This window comes from Ctenopharyngodon idella, chromosome 24 (assembly GCF_019924925.1).
Source record: "Ctenopharyngodon idella isolate HZGC_01 chromosome 24, HZGC01, whole genome shotgun sequence".
Classification (NCBI taxonomy): domain Eukaryota; kingdom Metazoa; phylum Chordata; class Actinopteri; order Cypriniformes; family Xenocyprididae; genus Ctenopharyngodon; species Ctenopharyngodon idella.
In genome coordinates, this window is record NC_067243.1 from 26,347,345 (window position 1) to 26,364,685 (window position 17,341).

The 17,341-nt window shown below is 38.9% G+C and overlaps 2 protein-coding genes and 2 long non-coding RNA genes across 4 annotated transcripts; 2 read left to right on the forward strand and 2 right to left on the reverse strand.

Annotated features, from left to right (window-relative positions):
• Window positions 1–1,073: 1,073 nt before the first annotated feature.
• LOC127506839 (histone H3) lies at window positions 1,074–2,245 on the reverse strand. The gene has a single exon (XM_051883672.1). The coding sequence runs from the start codon at window positions 1,764–1,766 to the stop codon at window positions 1,356–1,358; it is 411 nt and encodes a 136-aa protein (XP_051739632.1). The 5' UTR covers window positions 1,767–2,245; the 3' UTR covers window positions 1,074–1,355.
• Window positions 2,246–2,366: 121 nt separating this feature from the next.
• Window positions 2,367–2,820, reverse strand: LOC127506870 (histone H2A). Its single transcript, XM_051883707.1, has one exon. The coding sequence runs from the start codon at window positions 2,796–2,798 to the stop codon at window positions 2,412–2,414; it is 387 nt and encodes a 128-aa protein (XP_051739667.1). The 5' UTR covers window positions 2,799–2,820; the 3' UTR covers window positions 2,367–2,411.
• An 8,480-nt stretch (window positions 2,821–11,300) lies between these two features.
• On the forward strand, window positions 11,301–11,929 carry LOC127506967 (uncharacterized). The gene is made up of 2 exons (XR_007928202.1): window positions 11,301–11,589; window positions 11,731–11,929. It is a non-coding gene; the product is annotated as an uncharacterized LOC127506967 (long non-coding RNA).
• A 362-nt stretch (window positions 11,930–12,291) lies between these two features.
• LOC127506964 (uncharacterized) lies at window positions 12,292–15,047 on the forward strand. Its single transcript, XR_007928199.1, has 4 exons — window positions 12,292–12,915; window positions 13,047–13,218; window positions 13,312–13,460; window positions 13,653–15,047. It is a non-coding gene; the product is annotated as an uncharacterized LOC127506964 (long non-coding RNA).
• The last annotated feature ends 2,294 nt before the right edge of the window (window positions 15,048–17,341 follow it).

Here is a 17,341-nt window from a genome sequence, read left to right on the forward strand (position 1 = left end):
GAAGATAAAAAGTGTCAACCATCTGGGTAAAAGGTCACTGGTTAAAAACTGTATAAAAATGAGTTTTTCACAATTGCTAAACACTAAACTCCATTCTCTGAACCAAATGCTCAATGGCCTACACCAATTTATCAAATAAATCACTTTTTCTGTAAAACCTTAAACAAGTTTCAGGCAGTTAGACACTGTTTGCAAATCTTATGTACTCTTTTTTGCAAAATTCTAAACACATTCTCACTCACTAAAACACATATCGCACTGTGATACACTTGTGTTGTAAAACAGTGAACACAAGTCTCACCTTAACTGAATTTGCATCTGCATGGTAGCAATTTCTTCTCTGGCTTTCAAAATGCCATAAAAGTTTCAAAACAGACCATGCTGCTATAGTAACTAGAAGATTTGATAAAAAACTGGATGAACTAATTCAACAGTTGGAAAATAGCCAACTGTTTGTTTTTTTTGTTCTTTTGCCAGAAAAAAATAAAATAAAATAAATTTATATTATATTTATATATATATATATATATATATATATATATATATATATATATATATAAAAATCTCTTGTACAAATATTGTTCATTAAATAAATTATCAACTCTGTATTTCTCCAAGACATTAAGATAGATACTGAACGGCAACGAAATGTGCTAGTCTAGATTGACAGTTTAGTATTTTTTATTAGTTCAGATATATTTGCAGAAAGAATATGATTTCAGGCCTCTGTGATTTATACTGTAGGTCTCACCTTACTGAATTTGCATCTGCATGGTAGCAATTTCTTCTCTGGCTTTCAAAATGCCATAAAAGTTTCAAAACAGACCATGCTGCTATAGTAACTAGAAGATTTGATAAAAACTGGATGAACTAATTCAACAGTTGGAAAATAGCCAACTGTTTGTTTTTTTTGTTCTTTTGCCAGAAAAAAATAAAATAAAATAAATTTATATTATATTTATATATATATATATATATATATATATATATATATATATATATATACATTGTTGAGAATCATCTTTAACAAAGTTTGGTATAAAAAAAAAATCCTGTAACCTAAAAATTTATTGGGAGATTTATAAAAAAAAAAAAAAAAAAATCCCCGTTTTTGCCTTTTCATGTCTATTTAGGTCTTATTTTTTAGTTCTGGTGTCCACTACTTTTTCTAGCAGTCAGGGGGATATTTAATTTTTTTTCCCCCCTATTATTACACAATAGTAATGGTTAAAGACCCAGGTAGTGTTAATGCAACTTTCGACTCCTATTAAGCGTTAAACTGGAACTGGTCTCGTTCAGTGTAGTTTTGGTGGCTCTTAAAAGAGCCTTTGGGGTTTGATGTGGCTGATGCGGGTTTAGGCGCGCTCTCCGCGGATGCGGCGGGCCAGCTGAATGTCTTTGGGCATGATGGTGACCCTCTTGGCGTGGATGGCGCACAGGTTGGTGTCCTCAAACAGACCGACCAAATAAGCCTCGCTGGCCTCCTGCAGGGCCATGACAGCGGAGCTCTGGAAGCGCAGATCCGTCTTGAAATCCTGAGCGATTTCTCTCACCAGCCGTTGGAAGGGCAGTTTGCGGATCAGCAGTTCGGTGGACTTCTGATAACGGCGGATCTCTCGGAGAGCCACGGTCCCGGGCCTGTAGCGATGGGGCTTCTTGACACCGCCGGTGGCCGGAGCGCTCTTACGGGCGGCTTTGGTAGCGAGCTGCTTCCTCGGGGCTTTGCCACCGGTGGACTTACGAGCGGTCTGCTTGGTTCTTGCCATTGCTGCAATGTACTTCTCTCTTGGTCCTGTTTGCGCTGGAAATGCAACTTTATGTTACACGCCTGCTTTTAAAGCATTGCATGGCCATGAGCTCACGTGCCGAGTGCCGAGACTTGTGATTGGCTAATCTGTGACGTGTGCTTATGACTGCTAGCCAATGATTGCGCGCTCCCTCTTTTCAAACAAGCAGAGGATTTCCCGCTCAATGTACTTTGTTCGGTTTACTCTTTTGTTCCGCAATCAAACGTAAGACACCCAGAGGCTTTATTTGTACTGCTGTATTTATGAAATACTCACCTTATTCCTAATGGTAGTGCAGATCTCGGATGTGAGGGAAAAAAAAAAAAAAAAAAAAAATCATGTCATCTATATAAAAGCATTACAACCGAACAAATCACTCGACCCCCCAAAAACGATCTCTATTAATAAAGTTAGGGGATTTTCATGCGTTCATTTCTTTGTTCCTGCTAATATTGTAAACGCCCATGCAGTGCAATTTTACATTTGATTATTTTGATGGGTCATTCACTTTAAAAAAAAAAAAAAAAAATTGGCGTTATTAAATGGTTAAAGAAAAGCGCTCTGTATCAGATAAAATGGGTGGCTCTTAAAAGAGCCTTTGGGTTTCAAGACACTTGAGTCCGCTTATTTGGATTTGGCGGGTTTCTCGGTTTTCTTGGGCAGCAGCACAGCCTGGATGTTGGGCAGCACACCGCCCTGAGCGATGGTCACTCCGCCCAGAAGTTTGTTCAGCTCTTCGTCGTTGCGCACCGCCAGCTGCAGATGACGGGGAATGATGCGGGTCTTCTTGTTGTCCCGAGCGGCATTTCCAGCCAACTCCAGGATCTCAGCGGTAAGATACTCGAGCACAGCCGCCAGATAAACAGGAGCACCAGCACCGACGCGCTCGGCGTAGTTGCCTTTGCGGAGAAGCCTGTGAACACGGCCGACGGGGAACTGCAGTCCTGCTCTGGATGAGCGAGTCTTAGCCTTGGCTCTTGCTTTGCCTCCGGTTTTGCCTCTGCCACTCATTTTCACTATCACAACCGTTTCTTCAAACAACGCTCAAAGAATAGAAAAAGTGGGTTTCGAGGTACTGCCTTTAAGCGAACGTTCTAGTCGCCCATTGGTTGATATTCTGTTAAGATTTCAAGCCAATCACTGGACTTCCCTCCAACACACATACCTCCAAACCCCACCCCCTTTTAGTGATCGGGTTATGTAGTATAGACTTTAGACTTGTTGACCACAAGTGGAAATTTGCTTTTGGCTTAACTATACACCATACACAAGGACACCAACACAACATAACAATATATATATATATATATATATTTTTTTTTTTAATTATTATTTGAATTATATTTTAGTATTTTTGTTTTTTTACGTAGTCCAAGCCATGTTTATTCAATTAACTTCCTCTAGGACGTACACAGTACACAGGCTATTTTTTTTTTAGCAGTTATTATCTGGCAATATGCGGTATTAAAGGACATATAGCAGGGGTGTTTCCTCCGAGGAGGCAAGGGAGGCAGTGCCTCCTCAAAAAAAATAGGATGAGAAAATAATCCATATTACATATAAAACAACACAAATATTACAAATTATGACATTAAAAAGAGCGCAAGTCACTAGTATTTCTTAAGGAACACTGCCCAACAGCGACACCCGCAGGTAAAGTTACAGCAGGAGTCATGCCTCCCTTTGCTCTCATAGAAAACCATAGAAAAGCATCAGACCCCCGGCATGCTGTGGGTTTTGTGGGGGGTAATTGAGAACGAATGGGGGAAAATCACGTGAGAGGAGGTCACCCAGTTAAATATCACCGCTTTATGTCACGTCAAAATCAAACTTGAAATGGACTGAAAGCATGATGACTGCGTTTTTTTTTTTTTTAGTGCAATCAGCTTGGTGAAATTAAAAATACAATTCGTGTCTGTGACAGACGGTGTTTATGGAGCATGACTGATGATCCAAAATAGCATACGTTTACAATTAAAAAAAAAAAAAAAACATCAATACACAAATAAAATATATTGCTTAAATTATTATTGCCTTTAGTTATTATTTTAGAATGAATGTAGAAATGCTTAAAACACTAACTTGATGAGATTGTATGTAGGTGAGCTATAGATGGAATAAATGTGGTATCAAATAAATATAAGTGGTATTGCACATATTATTATTACACAATAGGGAGAGCATTTAATATGAGTAGACCTTTGCAAAATAATAATAAACTGTATGACTGTTGTCAGTTCATGTTTTGAAATTGTGTGTAATATGGGTAATATGCCTGTATGATTGGTTTCATGATTCCCATTTAAGATATTTCACAGCGAGTAGTATATAAATAAATAGATAAATAGGCCTAGATCTAAGGCCTAGTAACTTTTTTCCTTGATGCTGTAGTTATTCTTTCCCAGCTCTGTTTATTTCTGCCATTTACATTTTCCAATTTATTTTCATTTTAGGTGTCAAGAAAGACAGAGTCCTATTGCAAAGCACTGGCTTAAGAATGGCAATGCACGTCCCGAAAGTTGTGATGGTTCCCGGGAAAATGAAGAGCATGCTGCAAAGAAGGACATGGTAAGATTTTTCTTTACACACTTCACCGTTGCCGAGCCCGACAGTTTTATGACTCACTAAATGATATGGGTGATACATTCACTGTCTGCTTTGACATAATGGAGAACCTGGTCCTTCCTGCGTCAAACATATTACTCACGGCAGGTATACTTTTATGTATTTGGTGTGGTTCGTCACCATGGCAGAGGAGAACCCCAGAGTCGGCATGAGATACATCTGTACACCTGGCTGGAATATGAGAACTCAAAGGATAGTAACATCGTTGCTTCAGCTCTACAACACTACTTCAGCACAGTGGCTAGAGTTGATCTGCACCAGTGTCAGAGCCTCCGCCTGTTCTCTGACTCTTGCTACGGCCAGAATAAAAACTTTAATGTTCTGTCAATGTTGTTTGCCCTGCGTTCTCAGCTGTACCCTCAGCTCAACATCACTTACTTCTTTCCTATACGAGGGCACAGTTTCCTTCTGGCTGACAGAATGTTTGGAAGGACTGAGCAAGATATCCGGAAGCATACAACTATTCTGTTGCCGGAAGAGTATAACAACATTTTGCAGAAGCATGGCACTGTCCATCAATATGGGAAGGACTGGCAGTGCTATGACTTCAAAGAAGCAGCAGCCAGGTTTACAACAACTCAGAGATCATTCAAAATAAGTGAAGCAAGAGTGCTGCAAATCTCTGGAGATATGCTGGGGATTAAGCCTGTGTTTGCTGGTGAATTTTGCCAGCACTCTGTGCTGAAGCGAGGTAAGAGGTGGTGTCAGTTCAAGCCGGCTCCTCTTCGGATGTGAACTGCATCAAGGAAGCAAAGAGGACTGATGTCTTGAAGCTGCTGGGTGAGTTGGGAGTGCCAAAAGCTGTGCACGAGTTCTATGAAAACATCCTGGCAAGTGATGGTGACAAGGACATTGAACAAGACCTTGAGGATGGTGAGGATGAATGAATGACAGCATCTAAAAGTGTCTGAGAGATGTCCTCTTTTTGCACAGTACTATGTGTGTTTTATTTGCTAGTGTAAGCTATTTTAAGATATTGGTAATTGACTAAGAGGTCAAGTCTTATTTATTGTTATTTATTGCTATCTTAATGTTGTTTTACATTTCATGAAGTATTTTATTCTACTTAAATCTGATACTCAGTTTATATTGGAACATTTTAGTTTAAGACAGTTGTTGAGGCCTTTCAAAATTTTAACCAATTTGTGCAATAAATTTATTTATTTGAGTTATACATTATAATATTACTTTACACTAAAGTCTGATAAGCTTTTTACACTAAATGCACATTGCACAGATATTGATGTTTCAGAATGTTTTGCACTGTTCTACTTGATTATACACTAAACTATTTGAATCGGATAAGCTTTTTTTATACTATTTGCACAGCACGTTATGATAGTGGTGGGCATGGGGAATATTGATGTTTCTATTCAGACTGTTATTTTAATGTTTACACACTTCAAAAAAGTGTCTGAGTTTTTATTAGAATGTTTTGCATTGTTCTCACATACATACTTGATTATAAACTACACTATTTGAATCTAATAAGCTTTGTTTACAAACAATGTTTGCAATGTTTACATTATTCTACTTGAATCTAAATCCCAAATATCAGAAATGACACTAGATTGTTAAGATTTATCAATGTCAATTTAATGTTATTGACTTACTGCACTTGACAGATGTATGTATTTTTAATGTTGGGTTGTTTGTGTAACGTCTGTTTTTTGTTGTTAAAATAAATATGCTGCCATTTTGTGGCATTGTGGTTATATCATGGCTGTATTAGATTAAAAGGGTGCTTCTACTAAATACTGAGCAAAGGGTCTGAATACTTAGGACCATGTGATCTTTCAGTTTTTCTTTTTTAATAAATCTGCAAAAATGTCAACAATTCTGTGTTTTTCTGTCAATATGTGTAACGAAGTGAGACTCAGGCGGGGATCCATTTGCAAGCTTTATTATAAAAGAACGTGGTCGTACAGGCAGGGTCAAAGCAGGGGCAAACAGGAACAGCAGGGACAGGCAGAATCGTAGTCAGGATACAGGCAATAGTCAGGGCAGGCAGAAAACACTCACAGAACAGTATACCAGGCAAGGATCAAAGGTAGGCAGCAACGGGTCAATAACGGGTAACAGACAGGATCGGAAACAAACAGGCAGACAGGAAATAAACGCTCAGAATTGCAACAAGGGTTAACAAGACTTCGCAATGAGGTGGTGTGTGTGTGAGTCTTTTATAGTCCAGGTAATGATCTGCAGGTGTGTGTGGCAATTGGTGATTGGAGTGGAGTGTGCATGTGATTGGAAGGGAGGATTGTGGGAAATGGAGTCCAGGAAATGACAGGAACAGACGGTGATCATGACAATATGGGGTGCTGTGTGTACATTAATGAGGAAAAAAATGAACTTAAATGATTTTAGCAAATGGCTGCAATATAACAATGAGTGAAAAATTTAAGGGGGTCTGAATACTTTCCATACCCACTGTATATATATATATATATATATATATATATATATAAGAGAGAGAGAGAGAGAATAGATATAAAGATATAAAACAATGAAAACAATGAAATTCCCAATATATGCATCCATGTCCACACCTACTCATATTCATGTCTCAACATTTAAAAGCTTGCAAAAACAACAACAACAACAAAAAAACATATAATACACATTTTTACTGGCTTGAGGTTGTCTAAAATGTCTCTTTGATTGTAACAACTGAAATTGAGAATGTAATGGATGAGAGGAAACCTCTAATAACAACCAATGCTTTTTGTTGAACTTTTGATAAATATATATTATCCAGTTTCCTTTGTGTCTTAACTACAATTGCACTAGCTACATGAACCACTCAATTTTTGCTTTGCTTTAATAGTCAGAACTCCATACCACATTGTCATATTAATAGACATAAATTACAACTGGGATTAAGCACAACACCACTAAATTTGGATTACCTGGAGTTTTGTTGTCGTCAGGAGCTGTATCTTCTGCACAACAACAAAAAATACACTGCAAACTGCACTTACTTAGTATTTTTGTCTTGTTTTCTAGTATAAAGATCTAAACATTCTTGAATCAAGATGAATTTACTCGACAAGTAAAATGACTTAAGATAAGTCTTATTTTCTGAGAAAATTTATCAGATTTTTTTTATTTTTTTGCTTAAAACAAGAGAAAATATTGTCCATTAAAGTAAAAACAGTTGTTCTTGGTATGTATATATACTTGGTATTTATAATAATTCTTTAAACCCACAATGCACTGTGATCCAGAAACAACTCCAGTGTTGAACTTCCATTAGTAACATCACCATAAACTTTTTTTTACATATAGATGGTGCTAGTAGTTTCATTACAAGGTGTGATATTACAGAACTACATCACTTATTAGTGGTGTAATGTTGTGTTTTAAACCTTCATAGAATAGAACACATATGGAGAGATGTGTGGATCTCAGTCTCATCAAAGTACTACAACCTTCTACACTCTCTTGAAGAGAAAAAGCTTCTGGACATTTCATGTACAGATGACATATTCTGTGTGCATTATGCAATTTTTCCATGTCTTGGAAAGAGTCTTGGAGATATTCAGTGAAGGCTGGAACCACCATTCACTCCGCACTGAAGGAAACTGGAGTCTGACACAAATCTGAGACATTGCACATGCTAAACAATTTATTTGTGGGTGTTGGCTCTTTTGCTGTTGTAGGTTCTAAGGACGTTAACTGAAATCATTTGGCGAAGTGATATGGAACTGTAATGCGGTCAAATCCTCAAGATGCCTGGGACTACTTGGACCTGCCTGGAATAGCTGTAGTATAAAGAGGTAATATTGTGAAAACTTGGTTTTCTTTTATAGGAACCATTAAATTGATTTACATATATTTCCAATTTAGTAAGATCAGAGTCGTGTATTCTTGCACATGCAGTACCATCTTTGCATTTTGTGAGGCACATGCAAATTCACATACATGTTTCAGTTGCATACAGAGTACACCCATAGCTTACAGACACTCAATTATTCACTCTCTGGCTAACTGAAAAAACACACGATCACTTCCTTTTACACATGGCTAAACTGTCTGGGCCTGTTTTGGCCCCCGCTTCTGTTAAGATGATATTTTGTCTTGTTTACTCTACTTTAACAATCATAAACCCTCATTTATTTACTTTATAAGTTTCTAATACGTTCATCTACTAAACAGTTAATTTTCTGTTTAATTGAAAAGTGTGTCCAGACTGTATGACCATCTTTTGCCATGTGCTACATATAGTCACTAACATTTTCTTCATGTTTTTCTCTCAGACCTGGGCGTGTTGACCAGTTTCATCAGACTTCTTGCTAAATCCTTCCAAAGTTGGTGTGATGTATTGGCCTTTTTTTTAATTTTTTTTTTAGGTTCTTCTTAAAGGGTTAGTTCACCCAAAAAATTAAAATTATGTCATTAATTAGTCACCTTCATGTCGTTCCACACCCATAAGACCTCGGAACACAAATTAATATATATTTTAATATATATTTTAATATATTTTTGATAAAATCTGATGGCTCAGTGAGGCCTGCATCACCAGAAAGCTACTAAAAACATATTTAAAACAGTTCATGTGACTACAGTAGTTCAACCTTAATATTATAAAACGACGAGAATACTTTTTGTGCGCCAAAAATAACAAAATAGTGACTTTTTTTTTAGCTTTGAATCTTCTTCCGGAATAATCAGGGGAAAACCTCAGCGCTTCATGAGGCTTCAGTTGCCCATAAAGGAATAGTTCAGTTCGGAATTAAAATTTCCTGAAAATTTTCTTACCCCCATGTCATCCAAGATGTTTACGTCTTTCTTTCTTCAGTGGAAAAGAAATTAATGTTTTTGAGCAAAACATTCCAGGATTTTTCTCCATATAGTGGACTTCACTGGGGTTCAACGGGTTGAAGGTCCAATTTGCAGTTTCAGTTCAGCTTCAAAGGGCTCTACACAATCCCAGACGAGAGACTATCCCAGGTCTGAAAAAAATGCCAAAGCTCAGTGCCCCTATGCACACTAAATCTATCTCTGCTTTGGAGTGATATTTGAGGCTAAGCATATCTCATCACTTATTATGTTCAGGGTAAGTGAAATACATTTGGTAGTAAAACAAAGTATGCATTATTGGCACTGAGCTTTAGCATTTTTCCGACCTGGGACAGTCTTGCGCACTTGTTAGGTACACACACTCACAAGTGGCCAAGACTGCAAGTGTGGGTATTGGGACATGCCTACCTGTGATGAAAGGATATGAATTAGGTGTTTTATGCAAATGGTTAACATTGGGCATGTGGTCACTCATTTAGAATACTCCAAATTCATTAACATTAGAAAAAGGTTAAAGGGGTCATATAATGGTACATGCACTTTTACAAGTTGATTGTACTGAAATGTGTGTTGGCAGTGCCTGTACACAACCATCCTATAATGATAAAAATCCATCCAGTGTTTTTTTTTATTTTTTTTTTTTTATCTCCTTATATGTTTTCCCCGTCTCAAATCGAGCCATCTTGACCGTGTGACGTCACACGGACGGACGCCCCTCCCACGATTGTTAATTGACAGCAGCGTTTCAACACAGACCCGCCCTGAGCGAGCTGCCATCATAGTCCGCCATTGTTGATACGCTGAAGCAGAATGGCGTCTAAGCGATTGTGGTGTTCTGTTCTTGGGTGTAATAAGGAACACAGCAGTCATTTTGATGTCCCTAAATCCGAACCGCTGAAGACGCAGTGGATGAGTTTTGTTTTCGAAGGGAATATTCCCCTCGATCAACGCCAATGCTTTCATGTTTGCGCGAATCATTTCTCACCAGACTGCTTTATAAACGAGGGTCAGTATAAAGCAGGTTTTGCTAAGAAGCTGCTCCTGAAAAAAGGATCGGTACCAACTATTCGTGTTCCTGCTGCACCTCCAGAAGAAGTGAGTGTAACGTTTTATTAACCTTTATACTAATCTTTGCAAATCGCTTGCACGCTTCACGATGAATGCGGCTAAAGTTTACACTCAGGGTACATTACGGCATGCTTTCTATGTACGACGTTCTCAATATAATTCATAATCCCACGTTTATAATGAACAACGCATTATGGTTATTGTGTTATTACAAACTGTGTACGCAGGTGGTAAAGTTAACGTGGTAACACTACACTAAGCTTACTTTTGTAGATAGTTTATAACGGTGTCTGTTACTGATTAAGAAGTAATATCAAAAAAAAAAAAAAAATCGTGTTGTAACAGTTATTACTGCATGAAGATAACACAATACCTGCAAAATACTGTTACATCCTGCAAATGCATATGATTCAAGAGTATAAATACTCTAATTGATGTTTTTCAATATTACGCCGGAATAAGTTATGTTATCTGATCACTTATTTGCTTTTGTATAGGCAAGAACATCTGAAGAATTGGCCATGGTGCAACATGTGGCCAGCCAAAAGAAACTGTGCACTGTTGGCACCCAGCTCTCAATGAAAACTTTACTATCCTATATAGTGTAAAGTCATGTATTCAGTTTTTGTGGTATTGTCAGTAATAATATTTGTATTAAAATGTCAACTATTATGTAACAGGCACACAGACAACTATGTTATACCCAGATATTGGTGTTGGCCCGTCAATACCACTGCTATCATCAACACCAATAAAGAGGCCAAATAAGAGATCTCGCTTGGAGCTAGAAGAGGACCCTTCTGGAGCCAGCTCAAGTATGAATGTGGAAGAGCCTATGGATTCCACATATGATCCAGCTGACTCCGTCACAACCTTGACTGAGCCAACAGATGTGAAGTGACAAGGCTATTTATTTGTTAACGTTGCAATCAGTTCAGTTGTATTAATTTTTTATTATGTTATGTGGAATTTGGAAATTATTGAAGTAACTCTTTATTATTCTAATAGATTTGAGTCTTCAAAGCCGGTTCACAAGACAGCAACTTACATTGTTTATGAAAACTGCCTGCTACAGCTCTTTGAGCAGTGCCCTATGTGTCAACGTGTTACCAATGTACGGAGAACAGTATTTGGCACATTCCTCTTTGTGGAACAACGCTGCCCACATTGCCCACATTCTATTCCATTTTCTGACTTCTTCAGAAAATGGAATAGTCAGCCAATTATACAAAGCACTCCTGCAGGGAACCTCCAGCTTTCTGTTGCAGTGTATGCCAATGGTGCGTCTTTCTTCAAAGTTAAACAGGTAGGTTGGTGAGGATTTTACTGTCTAGCCTCTAATTTACTATTGCAAGTAATATCACAAAGATCAACCCTGAACATAAATAAATGAACATACTGTCCCTGAAGTCATGCTAAATGAAGGAATCCTCTTTTCTGACCTTAGATATTCCAGGCAATGACACTGAAAATATCGACTACACCACCTTTCGAATTCATGCCCGGAGGTACATACAGCCTGCAATTGTACATAGCTGGAAGACAGCACAGGATGGCATGTTGCAGCAGCTCAGACAGCAGCAGAACATTGTCCTAGGTGGAGACATGAGGGCAGATTCACCAGGTACTAAATGCTGAAAAACTGTCTCAGTTTACATATTACTGTGAAAGCAAAACATACAGAGTAATAATAATAAATAATAAATACTAAATGTAATACAAAGTAAACATTCATTTTCTACGTAAATGTCATTCAGCCAAGTTTGGAAGTTACTCAGTGATGGACCTAAGGACCAGCACTGTTATTGATCTGCAACTAGTTCAGGTGAGTCTAACATTTCCGACTTATGCAAGATGTAATGCATATGCAATGTAACAAAGCAAATGTACAGAAAAAAAGGCACAGGGATTTTTTACTGTGTAGCTATTCGCTAACATAACAGGCATTGACAACAATTGTCATATATGCCCTTTATTTTGTAATCAGAGTAATGAAGTTGGTGGAGCAACAACATGGAGAAAGAGGGTCTGAGGAGGAGCCTTGATCTCTTGAGGGCACACGGTGTGACTTTTGACAGCATTGTTACAGACCGCCACCCTCAAATACAAAAATACCTGCGGGAGGCCAACATCACACAGTATTACGATGTATGGCACATTGAAAAAGGTATTAGCTCCTGTGTGGGTATGTGTTGTTTATGTGCCTAATGACTGTCATAGTCTCACAGACTGGTTATATTAAACAGATCAGTAAAATTTGATTACAAAACATTATGATACAAAATCATACCTTTGACCAGAACTTTTTTATTTTGTGTTCAATAAACACACTGTATCTTTCTGCATGGCTGAATTAAAGTTTTTTTTTTTTTTTTTATATTATTAGGAGTATCAAAGAAACTGCTGAGGATTGCTCAGAACAAAGACAGTGAAAAACTGCAGTGGTATCGCAGTATAAAAAACCACATATATTGGACAGCGGCTTCTTCTTCATCAGGGCCAGAGCGAGTGGCAAAGTGGACGTCAATTCTTAATCATATCCAAGACATGCACACACATGATGATCCCGTTTTCCCACGATGTTTGCATCCGCAACGCACTACAACGGACAAGAGCAAGTGGTTGAGAGCGGGTGTGTTTACCCTATTAGCAGTGTCAATATAACTCATGTGTCTATGTGCATACGACAGACATAAGTTTTTTTTGTTCGTTTGTTTGTTTGTTTTTAACTATAAAGTTTAATAAGTTCCACTTTCCAACCAGGAACAACTGCCTTCTCTCGATTAGAGAAGATCCTCAGAAACAAGAGGATTCTGAAGGATGTTGAAAAACTGAGCCCTCACCATCAGACTTCATCACTGGAGGCGTTCCACAGCGTAATTCTGCACTTTGCGCCAAAGAATGTTGTCTTTTCTTTCCTGGGAATGTTATGCAGGTAACTCAGTATAATTGGGAAAGGAGTGTATACACATTTTAAAACACGCAAGTGTGACCTAAGTAATGTTTAACCATTATTTCTTCTCTATAGACTCTACCTGGCAGCCCTACATTTTAATGAGAATGCTGGGCGTCCCCAAGCCACGACAGCAGCTGGAGAGCCACTATTTAAGGTGGTTTTCCCAAAATACAAGAAAGGACAATGCTCTGCTAAGCCAGTGAAAGTAGGACCAACCTTCCGTGAGTGTAACAACTTTTATTTAAATGCAAAATAGCCATTGTATGTACAGACATAATATCAGAAGCTAAACATGGTGGCTACATGGTTTTGTAGACAATTTTATATACAAAACCATGTAGCCACAACACTGAGCAACACAACTTCAGAGTAAACTGAAAATAACAAAAAAATATTTTTTTTTATTTGTACAGAGTACATGGACAACCTGTTGGAACTTATCTTTGAGAACATTGTTGTGGACCCAACCCCTTATATGGACGATATCCTGAAGATCTCCATACCTGAGGATCTCACGTCCCAGTTTGACAAACCAGACAAACAGGAAGTGATAGACAGCTACGTGTCTAGGTTTAATCAAGGGCAGGTCTGAACCCTACATATTGTCCCTGAAAAAAAGCTTTTCATGACCATTAGCTGTAACATCAATCTGTCAATGAACTAACGTATACATCAGTAAACACATAGCATTCGTATCTCACTACGCTACCCTGCCAGTACATACAAAGATAGATCAAAGTGACATTACGTTAACCAACCATTCAGAAACTTCCTGTTCGAGCCTTAATTGGCAAACTTCGTCGGGGCCGTCATCTTGTTCCGGGTCTGACTCCGGTTCAAATTGATATGGTTGCACTTGCGCAGATGTGTCCTCAGAGACTCCCGCTGCCATTCTTTCTCCGAAATATACCCTCAGCTGTTGTCAAGGCAACACTCCACGTGTGTTGTGTCAAAACGCCCCACAGAACAGAGGGGTGGGGTGAGCAAAGCTCATTATCATTTAAAGACACATGCACTGAAATGGCTTGCTGAAAACAGAGCTGTTTTAGACCAGGTAAAATGAGTGTTTCTTACAATACTAATGAGAATTTTTAATTAAAGTATATTACAAACTTTTCATTTAGACCCTGAAGAATCATATTAACTTGTACAAAAATGGCATTATATGACCCCTTTAAGAACAAATTTGTGTGCGTTGACACAAGATTTTTTTTTTTTTTTTTTTTCTCGAAAACGTTTCCTGTGCATACAAATATGAAATAATTAATGCTATAATTAATAAATGATAAATGAAATAATCACTGATAAGCTTTGGCATGATATGTTCTTCATAAGTGTCATAGGCTGGTTGCAGATTATAACTTTCCATCTGTGGCTCTTTATTCTTCTGGAGACTGTTCCTTTGACGTAGTCACATGCCTCTCATGACCCTAAACAACCCTTGCAACCACACCATTAGACAGAACACATCTGAGATTTTGATCTTTGATGGGTCAGTCAGTTTATTTATTTTATTTCCCCCCTGAAAACTGTATTCTAAAACTGGCAGAATTTCTCTCTCCTCTTTGCCCTACCATGAGATGCTTAGGTTAACTCTGTGACAGCATCAAAAAAGCATCCTTCATGCCTGGATAGACTACAACAAGCAATCATTCAGTAAATGTGCCACAGAGAAGGGCGGGAAAATGTTCACTGGATTAAGCAGGCAAAAGCAATGACTGTCAACTGGCATGTGACAAGTTTGAAAGGAGACTTCGGCTATGTTTTGACTGCAGGCAAATCTGATTTGTTCCCCTCTCAAATCAGATATTTTCAGGCAGACTGTCTGCACTATTAACTAGAAGTGACCAAAAAGATTTGTGTCCTGACATAACCAACCTATCTGGATGGGTTGCATTGGTAATGACATAGGGGTACCCACATATGTGACAGCTTTCAAAACGGAGGTGCATCATCTCGCTCTCCAAATAAGTGCCCTGTGTCAAGTAGAGGTGCAGAACTCCCCGTCCATTGAAAGTCTCTAGTCTAGACAATCAAAAAGAATTCTTCTGAAGAGATCACTTTATATAATAAAGCTTTTAAAGGGGTGGTTGATTATGATTTCACTTTTTTAACTTTAGTTAGTGTGTGATGTTGCTGTAGGAGCACAAACAACATTTGCAAAGCCCCCGAGAACACGCAACAAAGGGGGCGAGGCCTTGTTTGGCTGCTTTAGAGAAGAGGAAGAGTTTTGTTGTTGAGCAACCGAAGCACGAGCTGTTAAAGCTTCGCCCTCTTCTGGAAAGCAGCCGGGAGCAGCAGCTCATTTGCATTTAAAGGGACACACACAAAAACAGTGTGTTTTTGCTCACATCCAAATAGGGGCAAATTTGACAAGCTATAATAAATGATCTGTGGGGTATTTTGAGCTGAAACTTCACAGACACATTCTGGGCACCAGAGACTTACAATATCCCACAGAAGTGAGTACACCCCTCACATTTTTGCAAATATTTTATTATATCTTTTCATGTGACACTGAAGAAATTACACTTTGCTACAATGTAACATAGTGAGTGTACAGCTTGTATAACAGTGTAAATTTGCTGTCCCCTCAAAATAACTCAACACACAGCCATTAATGTGTAAACCACTGGCCACAAAAGTGAGTACACCCCTAAGTGAAAATGTCCAAATTGGGCCCAAAGTGTCAATATTTTGTGTGGCCACCATTATTTTCCAGCACTGCCTTAACCCTCTTGGGCATGGAGTTCACCAGAGCTTCACAGGTTGCCACTGGAGTCCTCTTCCACTCCTCCATGACGACATCACGGAGCTGGTGGATGTTAGAGACCTTGCGCTCCTCCACCTTCCCTTTGAGGATGCCCTACAGATGCTCAGTAGGGTTTAGGTACCCTCAGCTTCTTTAGCAAGGCAGTGGTCGTCTTGGAGGTGTGTTTGGGGTCGTTATCATGTTGGAATACTGCCCTGCGGCCCAGTCTCCGAAGGGAGGGGATCATGCTCTGCTTCAGTGTGTCACAGTACATGTTGGCATTCATGGTTCCCTCAATGAACTGTAGCTCCCCAGTGCCAGCAGCACTCATGCAGCCCCAGACCATGACACTCCCACCACCATGCTTGACTGTAGGCAAGACACACTTGTCTTTGTACGCCTCACCTGGTTGCCGCCACACACGCTTGACACCATCTGAACCAAATAAGTTTATTTTGGTCTCATCAGACCACAGGACATGGTTCCAGTAATCCATGTCCTTAGTCTGCTTGTCTTCAGCAAACTGTTTGCGGGCTTTCTTGTGCATCATCTTTAGAAGAGGCTTCCTTCTGGGATGACAGCCATGCAGACCAATTTGATGCAGTGTGCGGCGTATGGTCTGAGCACTGACAGGCTGACCCCCCACTCCTTCAACCTCTGCAGCAATGCTGACAGCACTCATGCGTCTATTTCCCAAACACAACCTCTGGCTATGATGCTGAGTACGTGCACTCAACTTCTTTGGTCGACCATGGCGAGGCCTGTTCTGAGTGGAACCTGTCCTGTTAAACCGCTGTATGGTCTTGGCCACTGTGCTGCAGCTCAGTTTCAGGGTATTGGCAATCTTCTTATAGCCTATGCCATCTTTATGTAGAGCAACAATTCTTTTTTTCAGATCCTCAGAGTTCTTTGCCATGAGGTGCCATGTTGAACTTCCAGTGACCAGTATGAGAGAGTGAGAGCGATAACACCAATTTAACACACCTGCTCCCTATTCACACCCGAGACCTTGTAACGCTAACGAGTCACATGACACCGGGAAGAGAAAATGGCTAATTGGGCTCAATTTGGATGTTTTTAATTAGGGGTGTACTCACTTTTGTGGCCAGCGGTTTAGACATTAATGGCTGTGTGTTGAGTTATTTTTTTTAGAGGACAGCAAATTTACACAGTTATACAAGCTGTACACTCACTACTTTACATTGTAGCAAAGTGTCATTTCTTCAGTGTTGTCACATGAAAAAATATAATAAAAATATTTACAGAAATGTGAGGGCTGTACTCACTGAGATACTGTATATTACATCTTGTAAAAGGGGCATTATAGGTCCCCTTTAAGATTTTTCATAT

What these genes read in the sequence shown, in the direction of transcription:
- LOC127506839 (XM_051883672.1), bottom strand. Translation starts at nt 1,766, where the DNA reads ATGGCAAGAACCAAGCAGACCGCTCGTAAGTCCACCGGTGGCAAAGCC.
- LOC127506870 (XM_051883707.1), bottom strand. Translation starts at nt 2,798, where the DNA reads ATGAGTGGCAGAGGCAAAACCGGAGGCAAAGCAAGAGCCAAGGCTAAG.